Raw genomic sequence first — 23,304 nt, forward strand, 5'->3', positions numbered from 1 at the left:
GGCACCACTTTTGAATACTTTGATTACGCTCATCAGGTTTTCTGCTTATACCTTTATTCATCTCTCCTTTCTCCCCTCATGCTCCTCTCCATCCACAGAGGGCATCTGCTGTCCTCTAATCTTTGCCTAAAATCACCAAGATAATCCATCTATCCATCTGTCATTCAAATAGGAAACACAAGAGGGATTTGTGTCGTGTTGACAGTGACATCTAGTGGTTAAAATGAGTCAACTCTAAATAAGATAAATAAGAGAGCTTTAGATTTGATCAGATTCAGATTCAAGTTGGAAAAAGGCTTTTAAAATCAGACATACACACATTTACACACATTAAAAAAATCGATGATATAGCAATGAAATGAAAAGGCAAAAACAGTAAACAATTTGTTTTATGACTGTTGTGTACACAATGATTTTTTTTATTAAATTTTACAAATTGTCTACGTCATTACCCTTTAGTGCTTAAACCTATTGAGGAACGGCATTAAGTAACAACTAAATAATAATACAATTATTATTATATGTGAAATGTATTATTTATAAATGCATTGACAGTCAAAAATACCACTAACTAAATATTGTGTGTTCTTATAAGAGCTAAGCGAAAACTGTCTGAGACCTTTGATGGTTTGACGTGCATCTCTGGCCTTTTAATTTGTTAAACGAACCTGATTGGCCCATACTTACGGGGCGGGACATGATAGAGAAATTGGAAAGAGGCATTGCACTAACATTGGCCAATCCTTACTTCCGTTTATTTCTCGCCCAATAGGATTTGAAAACCCGTCGGGCAGGGTAAATCTCATTGGTCATCTCCTCCGCTGATCCCACCTCGCTCCTCGCCCTCAATGAATCTGGGAGAGTCTTAGCCGAGAGGAGCTAATGACTCTACGGGCGGATTTATTTGGGTAATCGTAAAATTTGATTAGAGTGAAGAAACATAGTTCAAATACGAAGCTTCTTAGTTTTTGTTTTCACGGTTGAAGATCCATCAGCCCGAATAATTCCGCCCTGTCTTCGACTCTCGGGAGAGTTTAGTTTGTCTGGTCGATCGTAATGAGGCTCAGGGGCTAATCCTTGGACTTCATTCAATACTAATTCACCTCGAAGCGCTTCGTTTGGGCGAGCCGAACTGATCTAACAACCACACGCGAGGTAAAATACACAAATAAGCCGAGAAATAACTTCTTACCTGTTGATAGCACTTGAGAAAAAGGTAAAAGCTGTTGTTACTGCTAAGTTACTTGCCGGTTAAGTAATTACATTAGATAAGAACTGAGTAAACGTTATCTTCAACCTCGGTCTTAAATATATTTGAATATGATTTGTTGACATAATGCAACGATTTTAAAATCTCAGTTAACCATCTTATGTAATGTGTATGTTCTTTTCCGGTTATTAAAGGGACAGTTCACCCTAAAATGAAATCATGTCATCATTTAACTACCCACCCTAATGTTGATCCAAACCAGTATGATTTTTTTTCTTCCGTGGAACACAAAAGGCAGAATTACAGCCTAATTCCCCAAAAAGAAAAGAAAGTCCCCATTCACTTGCACTACAGTTGTTTTCCATACAATGAAAGTGAATAGTGGCAGATCTTTTGTGTTCAGCCCTTTAACTCTGCCTTGATGTAAGTGTACCAATCAGACTCAGAGTAGTTAGCTTGTATCACTAAAGGTTATGCTTTTCCCAAGTTGTTGCTGAATACATTTTCAGAATATTTTTGTACCCCCTGTTTCTAACTCTCTTCCCATTCACTTTCTCTCTCTTCCATCCAGAATGACAGAATATAAGCTGGTAGTTGTCGGTGCTGGTGGCGTTGGGAAAAGTGCACTGACCATCCAGCTCATTCAGAATCACTTTGTAGATGAGTATGACCCCACTATTGAGGTAAGAGTTCACCTTCTTTAAAGGGTTAGTTCACCCAAAAATGAAAATTAAGTCATTAATTACTCACCCCCATGCTGTACCAACCCCTTAAAGATGAACTGAACTGAAATTTGAAAAAAGGTGACATAACAGATGTATTTTATTAATTATCATTGGTACAATTTTTAAAATGGCATAATTTGTTAAAAGGGATAAAATGGTACATTGAAAGTCTTGTTTTTGTTACACGGGCGCCGCCATGTTGGATTTCAACATTCGACTACGTCACTGGCATGGTAAGCCACTCCGCTGCCTACCCGCACCAGCAGAACAGCCGTAGCTTGTAAACAGTCTGAGGTGCGCTGACATGGCTGAAGAAACAGAATTTTTAGCGACACACTATCTAGAGATATGTACTTTCGTCAATGAGTACATGAAACGTCTGACAATGTCTGCATTAAATGTTTTATTTACACAAGTTACAAGTTCAACACATCACGTTAACGTTACACGAATCCTTGATATTCGGCTGAGGGGAAAAGATTCCTGATGTGTAGTTCACGGTAAAGGATGGGATTCTCCTTTCTAAATGCACCCTCGCACATAGAGTGAACTGCCAGTACGCTGTTAATCTAAACAGTCTGAGAAAAGTATAACAAGTTAGCCCAGCCGTCGCCTATTCGTAAAATACCCTGTTACTGATGGGGCGCCCGCGTCTCAGCTCGGACATCCATTAGAGACAGCATAGCCTCCTTCAACACGTTTCTCTCACCGAACAGCATCCGAAATGAACGGTGCATGATGGTGATGCATTTTTCGCCGATCAATAAATGTTTCAGGTTGACCTCTCTGCAAAAGATCGACTCCTGTGCAGTATGCATACTCCACAGCGCTCGCGCCCACAATCACTTCTCCCCAAAAACGATCCTGTACTGTAAGTGAAGCCTAAAACTGATCGTCCTCCATGTGGTGGTAGTCAGACACTACCGGCCTGTCCCTCGCGGGCTCAAATGCGTAATCCATGCCGTTAAAAGTGCTCATTTTCGTCTGTGTATATGGGACCTGCAGCTGTTGTTTATGGTGCTCCGCGGGTCCTACCATGCCAGTGACGTCATCGAAACTGCCAGCGCTAACAAGCGCAATTTTGCGTTGCTTATAAAAAGCTATATTAATATTTTTTATTAAAATGTTTAGTGTAATTTACTTTTAATTGTCATAAACAACACGTTTTCATCGTCGATTTTTTTCAGTTCAGTTCATCTTTAAGACCTTCGTTCATCTTCGGAACACAAATGAAGATATTTTTGATTCAATTTAAGAGCTGGATCACTCCTCCATAGACTTCCTAAGGGACTAGCACTTGATGGCCCATAAAGTCATTTAATAAATTGTTAATATGTTATGCCTTAATTTGATTGCCAGATGTTTTTAATATATACATTTTATATATATATATATATATATATATATATATATATATATGCACCGCACAGAATTTCTGAAATTAAATAAAGCATTTCAGATGGTCCTATTTTTGTAAAAAAATAAAATAAAATAAATTGGTTGTTTTATGTCAACAGTTTTATGAATTCAATTGATTAAACATCCTTTTTTGATTATTAATATTTATTTAAACCATTACAATGAGATCCAGAAAAATGAAAACAGATAACATTGAATTTGGTAAAAAATAAAATGGAATTTGATTAAAAAAAAAAATAAACGGGTCCTAAAAAAAATTCATAGAGCCCTACAAAAATTTCATAGGGCCCTAACATTATTTTATTTTTTTTACAAACCTTTTTTTTTTTGTTTATATACCTTTTTATAAAAATTTTAAAGTGAATATGTTTCATGAATTTTTCTATTACTAATATTTAATTTGACCACTGAATCAAAGTGCAGAAAAATTCAAATGTAATTTGGGATAAAATAAAATGGATTTCATTGGGCCCTAATTTTTCTTTTTTACATCTATTCCATGCAGGATTCATACAGAAAGCAGGTTGTGATCGACGGGGAGACGTGTTTGCTGGACATCCTGGACACTGCAGGTCAGGAGGAGTACAGTGCCATGAGAGATCAGTATATGAGGACAGGAGAGGGCTTTCTCTGTGTTTTTGCCATCAACAACGCCAAGTCCTTTGAGGACGTACACCTATACAGGTACATAGTCAAACACGTATGGACAAACTAATTAACATCAAGTATATCGGACGGTTACCCTCAAATAGTCTTTCAGACTTAATACTTGCATATTAAATTTGAGATTTGTGGACTTTGAGACCCAACCAATTCCTCTTAAGCATGCAGTCTGTGTGTCATCTAACTGCCAATTAAGCTTCTTGCTTCCTGAAAACTTAAAATATAATCAAATGGAAGAGGTGCTAGACTGATTTTTGAGCAGAAAATTACAGGTCATATATGTCGATTCAGCTGGAAGTCACTACACTGCATTAATGTACTGACTTACTTTTTTGTCCCTTGAAGTCAAGTAAAGAAACAAGTGCGGCATTAGAGAAGGGCCTAGTTGAATTTCCAAAATCAGGCTGTGTGAAAAAAAATAAATAAAAAAATAACAACCTTGTTTTGTATTGTCTGTGCAGGGAGCAAATAAACCGTGTCAAAGACAGTGACAATGTCCCGATGGTGCTGGTGGGGAACAAAAGTGACCTGGCTTCACGTACTGTAGAGTCACGTCAAGCTCAAGAGCTTGCCAGAAGTTACGGGGTCCCGTTTGTTGAAACCTCGGCAAAGACGCGACAGGTGGGTGAAGCTGATTTTAAAGTTCAAGGGACTTTAAAATGCATTCCACTGCACTGCTTTTCCACTGTTTTATATGCAATCATGTGCAAGACAGACATTTTTTATGGTGGTGCATGTTTTTTTTTTCCCATTTCAGGGCCCTGTGTTTCACATGCCTTGTGTTTTATTAAATGAAGAACATGTTCTGTGGGAATGGCCACTTACAGTTGATTTTGCTTTGACTGTGTTTGGGATCATTTTTGATGTCAGAGCTTAAATGAGAACCAATATGGTGCCTTTATAAGTTACTCAATATAAACTTCTTGTTTATTGAACTGGTGTACGGAATGTGCTGTTGATCTGAACACCATCATATCATTCAGAACAACAGCAATATTATGATGGATTCACACCGTGACCAAAACCTAGAAAAAAAAGTACCACATTTTTAAAAAAACTATGCATGAGAGACGGCTGCAAAAGACCTGAGATGAGCAAAACATACAAACACATCCGTGTAGTGCATTTTTTTTTTTAAATAATAGAAAAGCAGCACAGTTGTGTGCACAGCAAAAATGTGTTGTGTGAATGGCCCCTAAGAATGAATGAATGCTGCTGCATTAGACATTTGTGATGGAGAAATATGGCACACTAATCAAGCTGAATAATTCACAGCAGTTTGGTGAATGTATAGGTTCTAAAAGGCTAACCCAACCCACCAGAAATATGTCAGCAAACCTTTAGTCACACAATGTCTGTCATGGTGGTGATGAAATATGAACACTTAGTTTAAACACTGTTGTGCAAATAAAAAAACATGAAAATATGACTTGAAAAATAACACCGCTTGATTATCAATAATGCATCAGTGTTTTTGGACAAGAAACATCCACATAAAAGGAATGGCTGTGATGCATGAGGTAAAGCTAAATGGACACCAGTAAACTGAAGCATGTTCTATAATACGACACATCCAATGTTAGATTACTCCGCTATCCTAGATACACAATATAAACGTTGCGTTACAGCTTGTATCTGCACAAATGGAAGCAAGTGAACTTGAAATAAGTGACATGCTAGCCAGAACTACTCCCGTTGGGGATGCACTTCCCATAACAACGTGCTGAAACATGGGCAACTAAAGCACAAGGAATACACAACGTTCACATTATAATGTTATGTATCAGACTGGCACAGGCACAGCACATCTTGCACTTAATGATGATCAAAGTGATTCCAAGCATTATTGCGTGGCGTGCTTTCAAATCCGTAGTTTCACTTTATTTTGCTAGGTCTGGATGGCATTCTGTTTAACGTTAAAGGACAACTCCGGCGCAAAACGAACCTTTGGTCTAATTACACATTGCTACCTAGTCAACCGTTATCTGAGATTTGTTTTCATGATTGCCGAATGTAAATAGTTTTATCTCTAAAAACAGTTTAGCCTATAACGCTAGTATAATGCTAGTATATAGGGCATAGAGTAATGACAAATAAAAATCGCTTGTTATTACCACTAACAGGGCTCAAAATAGCCCCACACCAACACGACAGCATAACAAGGGTCCCTACATTCAAACCGAAGCATTGAGAACTTTGTCAGTGTCCATACAGTTTAATAAGAAAATATTTTATAGACACAGTCAACTTCGCGAATACAGGAAGAAGCCATCTTTGAAAAATAGTCCCTATCAGTCGATCTACGAGCGCCGATCCAAGTGCGCTGAACTGAGCAGAATCTCATATGGTCCGTTGTTTCCAGAAGAAACACAAGCCGTTTACTTCTCTTCAATATGTACACGTAGCCTACTGTTCGCGCTCACCTTATCACCTTTATTCACATCTCTTCAGCGCACTTGGATCGGCGTTCGTAGATCGACTGGTCGAGACTATTTTTCCAAGATGGCTTCTTTCTGTATTAGCGAAGTTGACTGTGTGTATAAAATATCTGCTTATTAAACTGTATGGACACTGACAAAGTTCTCAATGCTTCGGTTTGAATGTAGGGACCCTTGTTATGCTGTCGTGTTACTGTGGGGCTATTTTGAGCCTTTTTAGTGGTAATAACAAGCGATTTTTATTTGTCATTACTCTATGCCCCATATACTAGCATTATACTAGCGTTATAGGCTAAACTGTTTTTAGAGATAAAACTATTTACATTCGGCAATCATGAAAACAAATCTCAGATAACGGTTGACTAGGTAACAATGTGTAATTAGACTTAAGGTTCATTTAGCGCCGGAGTTGTCCTTTAACCAATCAGATCTCGGGTACCGCTCATAATGCCGCAATAACCAACCAGAAAAAAAGAAATACGTTTTTTTTTAAAGTCATGGTGATCATCGTTTTCAGTATCTATCATCGCTGTCACGTCCAAGTACTTGAGTACCCGAGTACTAATAACCTGCAACAAGCTTTTTGACATAAAACCAACTCTTTTATGTTTTCTCCTCAGATTGATTGAAATTAATTAGCATTCATTTGAAATCTATCTTGTTTTCTGTCTACAGGGAGTTGAGGAGGCATTTTACTCTCTTGTGCGGGAGATCAGAAGATACAAGGAGACAAACCGCAGCAATAAGAAGAGCAAAAAGCACACACAGAGACGTTGCACTCTTTTATAGCGATACACGCGTACAGCCCCCCGTGATGGGAATGCACTCAAGGTCACACATACACGCATACACTACTGTAGCATCACACATACACACACACACATCCTATTTCCTTTTCTTACTGCCCCTTGTGTCTTACACCAACCAGCCTTTGAGGAATAGGAACCTGATTGGCTGCTGTATGTGTTTTTATGTATGTATGTATGTGCGCATGAGACCTCAACGAGAACCATGCAACTGTGGAATTGTTTTGGAAAAGACATATATTGACCTCGCATAGTCGCATTATCATATTCGGCTGGATAATTTAGTCTTAAGTGGACTCGACAACCTTGCGCTGCTGCTTCCTCTTCTGTGCTAAAAAGATCTGACGTATGTCATAGTTTTACAGTCGTACTTTAGAACCACGACAGAAAGGAACTTTGACCCTTGTAACAAAAGAATAAGGTGGTGAAGGGATATACTTTAAGTCGGTAATGGGTAACTGTTTTTAAGTAAGCCTTGTGTCTTATCTCCAACTGTGTAAGCCACATGCTTCTGTTAGCGGTGGTCGGGAATGAGGAAGCTAAGAAGTCCCCTAAAGTTTCTGTGGCCTGTGGGAAAGCACATTAGAGCAAGTGTTCGCCTCATTCAAAACCACTAGCATGGTGTTTCACACCTTAAAAAGTGTTTCCACCTCACGCATTGTGGGATTTATCCAGCAAATATTTCAGTACTTGCTAAACATGCTGTCATTTCATCATCAAAAGGGGATTTCCATAGTTTTTGCTTTGTCTTTTTGGGGAGTTTGTACAAAAATTTACATTTCATGCATTCATCACCTTCCCAGAATCCATTTCTCCCCAGGTTTCTGTTGGTGTCATGGCTTGGACTAAAACTTAGCTGACCTTCACTTAATGTAGCCCTTCTATAATCATGAAAATAAATCAAGCTCTCTTCTTAAATTTGTTTCTTACCTGCAGTATTTGATGGTAAAGTTCTGTATTTTTGTAAAAATTTTGATTTTGTTTTTCGTTACACATACCGGCATTATATTGGATATATTACCATTTCATGTATTATGATGAGGTGTGTAAAAATGCCACGGGTGTTCCCACCAGTGAAGAGGCTTGGTTGAGGAAGGTGAGAACTGATCTCCCCTGTTTCTCACATTTCTTTAGTTTTACAGTAGACAGTGATAATTTTGGTTGATTAAACATGTGACCAAAACTTGTGATTGATTGCATTCCCTTTGCCACATTGACATCTGTAGTTATGTTTTGTGAATAAAGAGACTTTTGGCTAAATGACAGTGTGATTTCCTTAATATTCAAACGTCCAATTGTAGTCGAAACCAGAACTTAGTTTAAGGTGTTACAACAGGTATGTCGTGTTACATTCATTGCGGTCATACCAGGGCAGTTGCAACAACTTTTTGGAATATTCTCAGAAAATCTGTTGCAATCAGATTTTTGGGTGTCGTTTTGAAATGTCATTCTCACAATGCCATTGTGATCAGGTATCTGCTGTAAATGCAGCTACATACAGTAGTAAGTGCTCTAGGTAAAACAAGAGATAACTAAACTGTCATAGACATATACACTAGACCTCACCTTGGCTATGGCAGTTCATTGGAACGAATGCGTCAATAGAGCCGCCATCTTGAAACAGGGGAGCCCGTCCACTTTAATGCATCAGCGTCAATGTAGTGGACACAGGTCTAACGGATATAAAATCACCATAAATCATCATGAATGCGATTTTTCTTGTTTTTTTGGTTTGTTCCAATGGTCAGACATGTATTTATCATTGATTCCAGAAAGAATTATTATTATTATTTTTTTAAACATTCTTCCAAGTTCAGATTTCATCCGTGAACATCATACGCTGCACAAAAGTCCGCCACCATCAATGAATTCGAAGTAAAGGCAGAGATAGCAGCGTTACCTAGCTACTTCCTATGACAAGACCCCTGTTCCAAGATGGCAGCGGTTTTGACGCATGCTTAGAACCCCATGGTGAGGTCTAGTGTATATGTCTATGACTAAACTGTGAGCAAGAAATAGCCCTGTATTTATTGTTTTTTAAATCCTAATTTAAAGAATATGATCTAGGTTGCCTGAGAAAGATTCTTGTTCTGGTATGATCTGTGTAATATTTCAAATACTTGTGTTACACTTAATATATCTTGGACTTGTAATGACTGAAACACAAACATGCATGAATGCTATATTAAATATTGGCTTGGGATGATATTTTAATATTTTGTTCTCTGCTCTGTTTGTAGTTTTCTGTTGTAGCTTCATGGTAAAGGATCACTAATCTATCGGATGAAATATTTCAGATCGAATATTGACAATAGAAATGTCCATGACTTGCAGTGATATGATTTTTTTTTTTTTATAACAGTGGCATTTAAAATCTGAATTTGATTGTCAAATTACATCTAAGTGTAATGTTCAACCAGACAAAAGAAAACAACAATTTTACAAAAATGCACTTTATTCAACCACTAAAAAAATTTAGATTCTTTACAATCTGGAGTGACAGACTCCTTCACTGAGGTAAGAGGATGAATGAATGTTGAGAAGGCTGAAGACAACAAGAAAAAATTCCTGTCCATCACCAGCCAAAACGGGAAACGAGCTTCTCCTGATCGTCTAAATCTTTCTGGACTTTCTTTCTCATGTAAAAAATGGGGCAGTCTCGACTGAAAATAAGAGAATTTATTATTTAGAACCACAGGTATGATAACTATCACCAAAAAAATCATTCACAAATATATAATGAATATTAACAAGCATGTATAAACACCTGGTACAAAGCACGTCTTCATGGAGAGAACCTTGACAGCGTTGACACTGAGTCCACAGGCGAGAGAATTTCTCCTCTAGTGATGACAGATGAGCAATCTAAAAGACACACACGGACAATCTTCAGCAACCCCACGTCCGAAGATAATTTTGCCAGGATTTGTATATAATTTTTTTTTTTAAAACTCACCTCTTTCTGATAAAGCTCAGACTCTCTCTTTTTGCAGAAGTCGCATACGGCCGCTGAAGAGGAAAACCATCAGATGCAGAGTTTTGTGATTTGTGGTACTACTGAAGCGCCAGTTCATCCCAACACACACACTTGATACATACCATCAGTTTTGAGCACAGCTCTGCAGCCAATGCAAGTGCTTCGTTTCTGAGCGAAAGCCATCAGACCACCGACCCTGGATGTCAAGACCGTCTTACAGCGTGTGTGATCTCCCTCTAGAACAGCACACAGCAAAAAAGGCACGGTGAAAGAAACTATATTTGACCACAGTCTGCAGTTTTATTTGAATGTGATGAGATAAAAAGGCTATATTCCATAAAACAATAGAAATGACTGATTGCACTAAAAATCAACAGTAGATTCGCAAATCATTTTCATTTCGAGCCGACTTTAAACATCCTGGGTTTTTAGGCTTAATAGATGATACTCACTCAGTAACACGCTCTCCGCTTTGCTCTCTCCCAGTATGGGCTCAAAGATGCGCAGTAAAGGCTTGGAAAGCTGTTGCTCCAGGTAGTACTGCGTGTCTATAGGGATGTTGTTCTCCAGCACATAGATGGGGTCCTGAGATACAGAACTCAGCAGTTATAACTACAGCACAGAAAATCAGCCACATCAAAACAGACGATACACAATACTGACCTCTGATTTCATATATGCCGCCACTCCCTTTGTTGCTTTGATGATGACGTACGGAACTCGATCTCCGAGGTTTGGAGCGCTACCGGCGTCACGCTTCCGCATCCTAAAACCCATGTTGGTGGAAAGTGGTTAAATGCACAATAATTCCATGCCTGCAAAGTCTGGTTATCTGAACGTGCCCCTGTATGTCATATATAATTGTTCTGAGCTAAATGAAAAGGCAAATTCACTCTCTGAAGCTAAGTGGGGCAAATGTAAAAGCAGAAATACAGTGGCTACACTAAACAGTGCTTCGCTTATAAACACTACTTTATAAAGCATCATAAAGAGGCACGATGAAGACCGTCCCGTTCAGATATACATTCATTTAACCCTCCCCCACACCAAATACAAACTTTTCGGATTTGCATGTATCATGAGAATAGCCTATTTCAATGTCGGAATGGCGAATTTTGTATGAATTGCAGATATGAATTAACGGTCAAGAAAATAAGAACACACACCTCTCAGCTAGTTCGACGTGGGCCTGTTTGCCGGCATACTCCTGTGCGGTACGTGTCAGCTCTTTAGTTATGACCAGCTGACTTATGTCAATGCGGTTACACAGAAGGTCAGAGATCACCTCTTTAGCATGGGCTACTGCTCCATCAGGGTCTCTGAAACATAACATCCTCTGAATTAATGTGCATGCTGGTATATGAATGGTGTTGCCTTTAGAACATTAACAAAAAAGGCTTTTAGTAAGGCTTGTAGAGTCATGTCATCACTATTACACATCCTAGTATGTGCGTCACTGTTGCGTATACGAGCGCATGGTGGTTTTCTGAGTGTGGCAATGTTTGTACCTATCAATGAGGATGTTTTGGAGGCATGTATTGATAAGGTTGGCCACTAGAGGGCAGTTGTCTCGTCTGACAGTCTCTATTCCTTTGCAATCCATCTTATCATGATGTTCAGCATCAGAAGAGAAATACAGCCCGGCATACCTCTTTTTATTGATCAACAGATATGGGTAATAAACCTGAAAAATGTGAATTAAGAATAATTAACTTTACAATTAGGAACCATTAGTTAATGCATTTGATACAGTATTAAATAGTTGATAATAATACAACTGGTCATTGTACGTTCGTGTTAGCTGAGGTCCATTAAATAATATTAACAGATAACATTAGATTTCAATTCTGTTTTAGTAAATGCTGAAATTAACATTACCTAGATTAATAATTGCATTTTTCATAGTTAGCTCATGTAAAGGGGGTGTAAGCAATATTTGAAAAACTCTGTTTGGAAGTTAGTTGGACCGACACAAATGTGTAGCTAATCAGCATTAGGTGGCGTATGACGGTGGAGGAGAGAGAAAGGGCAAGAGGGAGATTTGAAGAAAGACTGCAGAAAGAGGGGTGTGTTTGGATTGATTTCAAATATCAACAATGTCCAACAGCGTTTTTGAAATATCGCTTAGCCCACCTTTAACAGACGTAGTTAACAAATGGAACCTTATTATAAAGTGTTACCATAATAACATTAGATGCCATCTGTAACGAAATCTTGGCCTGCTTCCTGTACCTTTTCAAACTCTAATTTGATTGGTGGAACGAAGTGGGAGGAGACCCATTCAGCTGCCTCCTTTCCCAGATTCATTGCTTCCTGCACTGTGGCCACACCTAGTTTCACCATCACAGAGTCTGTGTCTCCGTAGACAACCTGAAACGTATTTGATGAAATATTTTCATTGCATTGAAAGGCAAAAAACAAAAACAAAATATTTATGCCATTAAATACCTTTGCATCTGCCTGGTAACCATTAGAGATTGTGTATCTTGATTCCACAAGCTGTTTGGTCTGTTCAATCATCTGCCTACCAAAGCCTGTGACGCTCTACAGATGAAAGAGAGGAACTTAAAGCATCTCTGTCTAAAGCCGACAGTATTTACTCATGTGTGAGTGCTGAAACTGACCTGTGAGATTTCCAAACAGGGCAGTTTGCCCACCTGAGCCCCAGTGAACCCGTACACTGAGTTCGCACTGATCTTCAAAGCCAACTGCCTTCCATCCAGAACCTGTTTTTTAAAGGGGTCCGTCTCTTTCTTCAGCTCTGCTTTCGCCCTAGAGGCACAACGGGCATAATGGGTACAATAATAGCTTTTAATAGGGCAGTAATTTTTTTAGTTTAACGCATTAAAAATATTTTATGTGATTTTAACGAGAAGATACGATGCGTCTTGTGCGGCAGGTCTTAAAGTGACAGCAGCCTAATAAACCTGGTGTAGAGTGTTTAATGACTAATGTTAATTAAAAAAAACTAAATAAAAAAGAAAATCACTCACTCACTACTCTTGACTGAATAACTTTTGCAGCTTTAATAAGGATTTATCTATATTTAATTTGTAATTTATGCAGTGAAGACTGAAGTGTTTGATGACTATTTAATTTCTGTATAAATACTATACCTGTTATAGACCATTTCACAAGATGTAAACAACACTGGTCCAGAAGCACTTCCTGTTTCAGTTTTTTAACACTACATAAAAGCTGGGATAAAATACAACCAACAGAACATTTAAAACTGAATCAAAAAGTTAAACAAACATATTTAAGATGTTTTCTTTACATGTGAAATAAAGAAAACAGTTACAAACTGAAACAGGAAGTGTTTCTGGACCAGTGTTGTTTACATCTTGTGAAATGGTCTATATCTACCTGACAATCTTAAAGCACCGTTTACAAGGTTACATGGGTAAGAAACATTTTGACAGGGGAAGTAAAATTCTGAACTGGTCTGACTTGGCCAAGAGGAAAAATTGAGTCCTGATATATTGAAGGACATTGGTAAATGTGACATTTATTACAATGGGTTTACGTGAAGGTTGTTTTAAGTTCACTTAAATTAAATGTTATATATTTTTTAAATGCTAGAATTGATTTTACTGTAACGCTGAATGGCTATCACGGCTAAAATTGAGTAAAAAATATTTCATAGAGACATGACAAGTAGTATTGGTATCAGTCATACTGGCCTTCTTTCATAAAAAGATGCCATTAAAACAAATATTTAAAATATAGGCATTTGAAATTATTACAATAAAAAAATACATATAAAAGCTTTTATGTTAGGTTAATCACACTTAATTACATAAAAATGTGCAATTAATTAGTTAAATTTTTTAATCGACTTTAAGCACTAATTACACGGAACTATTTGGTATCGAATATAAGACGTTTATTAATCATCATCTGTTGTTGTTGAATTGATCACCTTTTCCTGGCGCCCAGCAGGTTTTCCAGGATCTCCGGGAGAAGGCCCTTCCTCACAGAGCTCTTCACAAACAGATCACCAGTGGGGGTCTTGATGAAATCCTCTGGAGCCAGACTAAAATGTATGCACACAAAAAAGTAGTACCGCTTCAATTACTCACAAAATGGAGAACACCACAATTAAAATTCAAGCAAATCAAAGAAAAAAACTAAACATCACAATAAACACACTCCTCTCACCCCAGTTTGTCCACCTGGCCCTTCTGCAGGAGAGTAGTGTAACATAAATTGTGAGCCATCATGATGGAGGGATACAGTGAGGAGAAATCCAGAGTTGCTATAGGAACACTGTAATACCTGTAAACACATACAGCGTTTGCATTTGTCAATCATCTACAAAACTTAAATGTTACTTCAATTTAACAACATTACATGTAAATTTTGTTTTTAACTATCAGAAGAAGAAAAAAAAAATGGGGTAACGCTTCCTTTTACAGTCCTGTTTCCCATGTACATACTATGTACTTACAATTATTGGGTAATAACTAGATACTAACCCTCAACCTACCCCTAACCCATGTAATTACCTTAATATTACTGTCTAGGTAAGTACACTGTAAATACACGCAAGTACTGTACTGTAAAAGGAAGCGAAAATGGTAAGAATCTGTTGTCATTCACTAGAAATAAATCTCTTCAAGTACGTTTATTTATTTATTTACACTACTGTTAAAAAGTCTGGAATATGTACGATTTTTTAAAATGTTTTTAAAAGGAGTCTCTTATGTTCACCAAGGCTAAATTTATTTGATACAAATTACAGTAAATAGGTAATAATTTGAAGTTGTGTACAAGTGAATATAATGGTTTTAATATTTATTTGTAATTTATTCCTGTGATGGCAAAGCTGAATTTTCAGAATCATTACTCCAGTCTTAATTGTCACATGATCCTACGAAAATCAGTCTAATATGAAGGTTTGATGCTCCAGAAACATTTCTCACCATTATCAAGGTTGAAATCAGTTTTGTTGCTCAATGTTTGTGGAAACATAATAAAAATGTTCAGGATACTTTGAAAAATAGAACATTTAAAAGAGCAGCATTTATTCAAATGGAAATCTTTTGTAACAGTACAAATGTATTTTTTTGTCTGAAATGTTTGATCTATTTAATACATCCTCGCTGAACAAAAGTTAATTTCTCAACAAAACCCCAAACTTATGAACAGAAGCGTGTTTCTGAAGATTGCTTTTTTAATAGAACTCAAGATATGCAATTTACTTATACTCTGATTTGAGAATGAGAATTTGGTCACAAAAGTGGGTACAAACCCTTTCTCTGGTTCTATGACAGTGGCTCCAGTATAGTCCTCCCCTCCCTCTGCCCTCACCACTGGCATCACCAGGTCCTGCTTCATAGCCTACACAATAAAACAATCATAAAGTCAACACATTAAATGTTGGCTAGGTTTGTTACATGAACAAATGTTACAGATAGACATGCGCTGACCTGTCTCAGGAGCTGTGAAACCACTTTAATCTGCTGTCCGCGAGAGAGCAGGTAAGTCAGGGGCACTCCAGTTACTCTGGCCATTTCCATGTAATTAATGACGCACATCAACTTCTGCAGCAAGCGCAGCGGCAGATACGCATCCTTCAGACAGTATACAGCCAAACGCCTGCGGGTCTGTTCATTCCCATTCTAATCAAAAATAAGGAGAGAGGAAAGACACGTTTTCTGAGGGTTTACTGGACTCCAGATGTCTTGGATGGAGTTGAGGGATCTGATTGGCTGTAAGTGTAGAACAGACACCTGATTGGCCGTACCTGTAGATCTGTGATGATAGAATGCTGTACATCCTCCTTCTGCTCTTGCAGGAAATGGAAACTGACGGCGTTCAGTGTGTAAGAGCGCAGTTTATAATCTCTCAGCAACACCTACAACAGAGGAAAAAACTTGGTGAGTCACAGCATAAGTGGATCATGAATCAATCTGATGGAACAAAGTGAGAGTGTGCACACCTGTAATAGGTCAAACTGCACACGTCCTTCCATATTCACAGTTTTGTTCTCTCTGCGACCCATCTGTTTGCTCTGGAAGCTGGAGTCTTTCAGAACTGATTTGATGCCCCACACACGACCCAGATATGGGAACATATTCACCTACGGAGTAAGAAAGACAAGCGACTCAAATCACCATCCCCTGCCTGAATTATAATATAAAGCCTTTCTGACATGTGCAATCACTGGGTTTGTTCACTTTCCACCAAAAAGATATATTTGTGTTAAAACATACAACAACACTTTACCTTTAAGGTGGCAGCCCTGTTGAGGAGGTACGGAAGGTCAAAGTTCTGGATATTGTAGCCAGTGATGATGTCAGGATCCACTGTCCTCATAAACTCACCCCAACTCTGATATAATCACATATGCATTTATTTACATATTTGTGAGTATTTGTATGTATATGTGGGTGTAGATAGATAGATTTTTTTATACATAAACGTAGGACATAATTCTAACCAAGTAAATAAATATACAAAAACCAAAACACTTAAGAGTCCAAACATAATCAGGTCGAAGCACAAGCAGCTTTAACATTGAATGAAAACTCAGACGTCCGAACACAAACATAATAGGCATTACATAAAACGCATAACTGAATCGCTACAACAATGTGGACAATTAGACTATACCTGAGACTCTAAGTTGTAATTTCTTTGCATTTTAAGAAAAAGGTCAAATACGAGTTTGTCAATGATGTATGGGAAAATTGTATGAGCTCCGTTTTGCTCACAATGAAGCTGGTCTTCGTGGAAGTTAAGTTAAACATGTAGTGCGGCACTAATTTAGCTACCAAACTTGGATATGTGCCTTAAAGGGTTAGTTCACCCAAAAATGAAAATTAAGTCATTAATTACTCACCCCCATGCTGTACCAACCCCGTAAGACCTTCGTTCGTCTTCGGAACACAAATGAAGATATTTTTGATTAAATTTGAGAGCTGTATAACTACCACATTGGCTCCTAAGGGACTGCCTCTTGACGGCCCAAAAAGTCAATGAAGAAAATGTTTAAATATCCCAAGTGACTACCGTGGCTCAACTATATGTTTATCAAGCGACGCGAATACTTTTTGTGCGAAAAAACAAACAAAAATAACGAGTTTATTCGACTATTTTTTTCTTCCTTGTAGGCCAGAACGAGACTTCCTTATAGATTTCCACGACGCATGCGCGAGAATTGCGATCTGAAGTAGTGTAAGCCGGTGTACGCAGATCGCAAATCTCGCGCATGCGTCGTGGAAATCTATAAGGAAGTCTCGTTCTGGCCTACAAGGAAGAAAAAAATAGTCGAATAAACTCGTTATTTTTGTTTGTTTTTTCGCACAAAAAGTATTCGCGTCGCTTGATAAACATATAGTTGAGCCACGGTAGTCACTTGGGATATTTAAACATTTTCTTCATTGACTTTTTGGGCCGTCAAGAGGCAGTCCCTTAGGAGCCAATGTGGTAGTTATACAGCTCTCAAATTTAATCAAAAATATCTTCATTTGTGTTCCGAAGACGAACGAAGGTCTTACGGGGTTGGTACAGCATGGGGGTGAGTAATTAATGACTTAATTTTCATTTTTGGGTGAACTAACCCTTTAAATTATAGCACAATAATATTAACAATAGAGTGAGCGGCCATTTAAAATATAATGTAAAGTGGCTAACGTTAGGCTACTATGTACATTTTGTCATGTTTAAGATCGCATGTCACCTTTTTGTGGTCCATCTCTAAATGTTCCCACACTTTGAATTTTCTGTTTTGAAGGACCAGTTTTTATTTTCTGCAACTAACTGATTAAAAGTTTGTCGACTTTTTGGGGGCAGCCCTGAAGTGGCACCATGTACATTTTCATTTTTAGAGAAAATACATGTGTAAACATTTCCATTCAAGTGTAGCTGGAGAATCTGGGAGCACGTACCTGCAGTAGCTGCCTCTCCTGAGTAAAGCAGAGAATCTGGGAGCCCACTATACTGGCACAGCTCTGTAAGGTGAAGACTGTCCGGATAAACGGCTCCTTCTCTCCCTGACGCTGCACCATAGAGGCGATCTGAATCACAGGGTCGATCTCCGGCTCTGGAAACACACCTGTAACACACACACAAACAGTTCAGTTAGTTACACAGCAAGATATAATAACTTTATACTTTATTTGCAGGCAATTACAAGGCCAACAACAAGCACACTACTTGCACATGGTGGCAATGACACAACAAGCATCTTGTTAAATATATATATATATATATATATGAAATTTTCTTCTAAAATGATCATTTTTATCAAGCTTATATATTTAAGTTCAGTAATTTCACTTAAATGGCAATGAAGATTACCTATGAATTGCCATTTAAGTAAAATTACTGAACTTAAATATACAAGCTTGGTAAAAATGATCATTCTAGAAGAACATTTCAAATGGCACTTAGAGGCTTTTGCATCTGAACTCTTCACATATATATATATATATATATATATATATACATAATTTTTTTTTAACTAAAACAATGAAAAGTTTAACTTGTGGGGGCGCTAAAGAGTTTGATTGATCCCAAAATTTCCAAAAGAAAATATGAGATGTCAGTGTGGCAAATTCCACAACTTTCTATCAAATGGTTTTATGGAAGTCAAACAATCCAATTCAGCAAAATTAGAATAAGCTAAGCTTAAACAGAGGGTATAATGCCTAAACAAACACCTTTTCTGCCAGCACACTCAATATCAAAGCTCAGGACTCTGAGTGGAGCGATCCTCTGCCATTCTCCTTCAGCTGGATGACTGATCAGATCATTCCATGCAACATCCACCTCATACTGACACAGGGAAACCTGAGAGAGAAATCAATTAAAGACAATTCAGTGGATCTCTCTAATAACTTAAGTGACTGTAGTTGTTGTTTTTCTTTTTACCTTTCCTGGATATTTTGAATCGGTCTGTCCTTCCCTTCTCTCTTCCCTCACCCTGTACTTCCCTTTTGGAAGCTCAATCCAGCAGCAACCAACAACATCACAGTCCACCATGAACCTGCCATCACATGCACATTATGCAGACCTTACTTTATCAAGTCAAGCAAACACACACTACCAGTAGTCTACCACACATTACCAGTAGAGCCACACAATTCTGGATAAATTGAATCACAATTATTTTGTTTAAAATAGAGATTCACAATTCTGCCCTTGCCGTCCAGAATAAAAGAACAAAATAATAAAAAGAAACACATTTTAGGATAAATCAACAAACATGTCTTCTAATAGCTTATTGTTGAGTATACCGAGCTGCAGTGGACACATTTGTAAACGACTTTACTTGGACCCATTGTGCTCTTTAATACATGTTGCTGCTGATTGGGCCCACCCAATCATCTCAAACCCTGTTGCACACCGTTTCGCACACTGGTTTGAGCTTGAACGTGCCCATTCCTTCTGGGTCAAAGGTTGCGCCAACGCAGATTTCAATGTTTTCTGTGATCGCACTTGTCATAGGCCGAATTGTTGTCATTAAGGAATAAGATCGCAAGGGTGTTTGAATCGAGATTGCGATCTTTTGACATAGATATATCGTGCAGGTCTAATCACCAGTTTCAGAAACGTTCAAGTACACACAAACATTCACCTGATCTCAAAGTCGATGTTGGCTTCAAAAGCCTGGTAGCTCTGGGTGGCGAAATTGGCAAATTTAAAGCCCTGTTCCAGGATACGCTTCGCTGGGGCAACCAGACGTGGCATCGCCATGGTAATGCGCAGAAAGTCATGAGCTTGGTTTCCATGGTAATGATACATACCTTAGTGCAAATATGGAAAAGTCAGTCAGCTACAAACAAGTCATACAAACAGTTCCATTTTCCATTTACACAAGCTTTAAATGTTTGGGACTTCTCATTTTGAAAACATAAAAACTAAAAAACGACACGTTAAATTGATAAAAAGTGACAGTAAAGAATGACAAAATGTAAACCGTGGTTTGCACAAAAATATTACTTTTACAACTTATAACAATAATAATAATACAATATTGCTTTCTGAGCAGCAAATCATCATGTTAGAATGATTTCCGAAAGATCACGTGACACTGAAGACTGGAGTAATGATGCTGAAAATTCAGCTTTACCATCACAGGGATAAATTACACTTTGAAAATACATATATAATAGAAAACAGTGACTGTTCTTTAAACTGACATATTTTTTTACAATACTAGTGTTATTGTATTTTTGATCAAATAAATGCAGCATTGGTGAGCAGAAAAGACTTCTCTGAAAAACATTTTAAAAATCTTAAAAAAAAAAAAAAAAAACACACGACTTACTTTCTTTCCTGGTAATGTCCAATGCCAGCACAGTGACCGCTATGTTGTCTTTATTGGAGCGCATGTCCTTCAATACAGCAGAATTCAGCTCTCTCTGAAACTCAGCCAAGTGTGCATTTGTAAACCCTGAGAGAGACACAGAGAAAAATCATGAACGTTGTGTTTACTACATCGCAATGACACTGAGCACCATCCTGTAACTGGCGGCTCACCGTTGGGGGCAGGAACATAGAAATACGGGGCGAATCCATGAATGTGGCAGCACACGCTATTTCCACTGTCCGTCACACCAAACATACGTACAATGGGCACTTTGCCCTGTACCTGCCCAGGCATACCTGCTACCGCAGGTCCTAAACACCAAACGACAGCACATTGAGAAAGAGGTCTGGATGAAATCATGAATTTGTTTGTGTGTGTGTGCATCTGTTAGAGAGCATGTGTGTCTCACCCAGGTAATAATCCAGGTCTATCTGCTGAAAAATGAGTGTGTCTGACTTTGGTTGAAGAGGCGGTGCATGAGGTCGTTTCCAACGTGGATTAAGATCAGCAGAGAATAACTCACCTGAGCAAAAGAGGGTACATCATGCGAGGTCAAGGGTCACAAAGTTAGAGCGATGTTTTTCCTTGCATATACAAAACTAAATAAATAAATAAAAAATACTAATTAAATAAAAAACTGGAAATATAAGGAATTTAACGTTACAATCTAACCATATGATCTAAGGTGCAATACTAGGAGTAGAAGCTTTTAACGAGATGGGAACCTTGTGTGAAAATTAATAAAATATTTTTGTTTTGTCAATTAGTTTATTATTATATATATATATATATATATATATATATATATATGTGTGTGTGTGTGGATAGTTCACCCAAAATGAAAATTACTTTGAGGAAAAAACTGTAAGTTTACTGAGTTTTAGTGTCAGTACAGCTGTACATTAAATTACTATGTATAATGTTGAATATAATGTATAATAATGCAATGGGGGAATATTTGTGGGTCCTGATAGTGCCAAATGCCCAACATTATTTTAAATATATGTAGTCAGTGACAGCATGCAAGCATATTAGTCTAAAATAATTCTGTATTTTCAGTTTTAGAAACAGCACCAAGTCCAAGCCTATTCATTTCCACTCCCAATATAATATGAAATTTAGCATTTTAATCAACAGTACATTTTTTGTTAACCTGGCTTTTACCATATGTCTTAGAGTATCGCAATAATACTGTATCGTGACTTCAGTATCAAGATATGAATTAAATCGTGACATGAGGGCATCATAACAACTCAAATGTATATATAATTTGGTTCATGCATTTATGTTCTAAGATTAGGATTATGGAATTGGCTTTTTTTTTCCTTTTTCTTTTTATTTTTTTTGCTTGTACTGTAATTGTATGCATCAGTTGCTATGTTGCTTTGAATATTTTGTAGATTTTTGGTTAATAATTAATAATGATAATTAATTAATTTTAAAAACAGACAAAACATACTTACCCACTGGAATGACATCATGGCCGGCTTGGCCCTCCCCTGACTCCACCTCCATATCCATTTCATCAAATAGAGCAAGTTCCTCTTCAAACTGGGAGGGACTATCCTCCCATTCTGTGCTAATTTTCCCCTTCTTGGCCTGCGAAGCCCCGCCCATTGAAGGGCCTCCATTGCGTCTTTTAAAGTCCATTCTGAAGAAGCCTTGCAAAAACATTTCAACTCTTGATGAAACACTCAAAAACACTTACAAACGTGCTGGGATAACTCTGTAAAATGTTTTCAACTAAGTTAGTTGAAACCAAAAAAAGCAGCAACAACAAAACACTCACAAAAGATCACTTTTATATTGTCAACTGAATATGTATGGAATTCAGAATATGTAACAAATTATTTACAGAGTATAAAGAAATATAATAAAGATATGGTGCACGACACGCTACATCATTAAACGTCTTAGCCCAACGTCTCAAAGCTAAAGAATAACATCAAACTTAGAACAATAACATTAAAATGGAGTGTCTGACTGCGTCATTTACATAAAAGGGGCGGGGCTAATGAAACAAACGTTTGTTATACAGGCATGTTGACGTTACTAAACATTACGAAGCAATTTCTAATGATCTGAGGGTCTTTAGGTTGAGTCAACATACTAAAAATCAATGTGCATAATACATTCATATTTCGTTTCCCAAGCATTGTACATAATCTATAGGCCTGTTGTATAACTTTTTCACACGCGTATTATATTATTGTACCCATGTAATTAATCGTAACTGGTAATTCAGCAATCAAAAGAATGCTGTTTATTTTCACGTTGCTTATTATATTGCGTTTTAATTAATATAACGTTACTAGGCGAACTGGACAAACAAGAAACGTTAGCAAAAGATGTTAGCAATATATACAAACAATAAAGAGTCAGCAAATTCATTTAACATCGCAAAAACAAGCTGCATCAGATATCAAGGTGAACTCTAACAACGGAATAAATACATAATCTTTTACCTTTTATTCCAGCTCGAGCTCTATTTCTCCATATGCACTAGATAAATCTCCCGCCACTTCACAGTGTTGGATGTCAGTTTCCACCGGACATGAGCAACATCCGCGTTTTCCCGGTAAAATTGCGTTGGGTCCACGGAGGACTGCAATTGGTCAAAAAGAAGGAAGTGATTCGCCTTCATGGGCGACGATAGGTGCCATGTTGAGAGGGTCGTGATTAAGAAAAGTTATTATAAACAGTTTTGAGATAGATAGATAAATGATTATATTTGGGTCATTGATT

At 37.6% G+C, this 23,304-nt stretch overlaps 2 protein-coding genes across 2 annotated transcripts; one reads left to right on the forward strand and one right to left on the reverse strand.

Moving 5' to 3' along the window:
- Positions 1-850: 850 nt before the first annotated feature.
- Positions 851-7,397, forward strand: LOC120489627 (GTPase KRas). Its single transcript, XM_039686581.2, has 5 exons — positions 851-1,155; positions 1,782-1,893; positions 3,860-4,038; positions 4,479-4,638; positions 7,131-7,397. The coding sequence occupies exons 2-5, from the start codon at positions 1,783-1,785 to the stop codon at positions 7,242-7,244; spliced, it is 564 nt and encodes a 187-aa protein (XP_039542515.1). The 5' UTR covers positions 851-1,155; position 1,782; the 3' UTR covers positions 7,245-7,397.
- Positions 7,398-9,698: 2,301 nt separating this feature from the next.
- On the reverse strand, positions 9,699-23,159 carry pold1 (polymerase (DNA directed), delta 1, catalytic subunit). The gene is made up of 27 exons (XM_039685762.2): positions 23,025-23,159; positions 22,023-22,220; positions 20,969-21,082; positions 20,730-20,870; positions 20,518-20,643; positions 19,825-19,993; positions 19,119-19,233; positions 18,908-19,037; positions 18,134-18,300; positions 16,470-16,574; positions 16,183-16,323; positions 15,988-16,098; positions 15,671-15,862; positions 15,493-15,581; positions 14,400-14,516; positions 14,161-14,274; positions 12,863-13,010; positions 12,687-12,782; positions 12,471-12,608; positions 11,747-11,922; positions 11,405-11,557; positions 10,902-11,004; positions 10,691-10,823; positions 10,361-10,474; positions 10,218-10,270; positions 10,029-10,126; positions 9,699-9,924 (listed from the first exon to the last, which is right to left on the reverse strand). Exons 2-27 carry the CDS (start codon positions 22,207-22,209, stop codon positions 9,837-9,839), a joined length of 3,318 nt encoding a protein of 1,105 aa, XP_039541696.2. The 5' UTR covers positions 22,210-22,220; positions 23,025-23,159; the 3' UTR covers positions 9,699-9,836.
- Between the last annotated feature and the right edge of the window lie 145 nt (positions 23,160-23,304).

This window comes from Pimephales promelas, chromosome 3, assembly GCF_988280905.1.
Source record: "Pimephales promelas chromosome 3, fPimPro1.hap1.1, whole genome shotgun sequence".
NCBI lineage: Eukaryota > Metazoa > Chordata > Actinopteri > Cypriniformes > Leuciscidae > Pimephales > Pimephales promelas.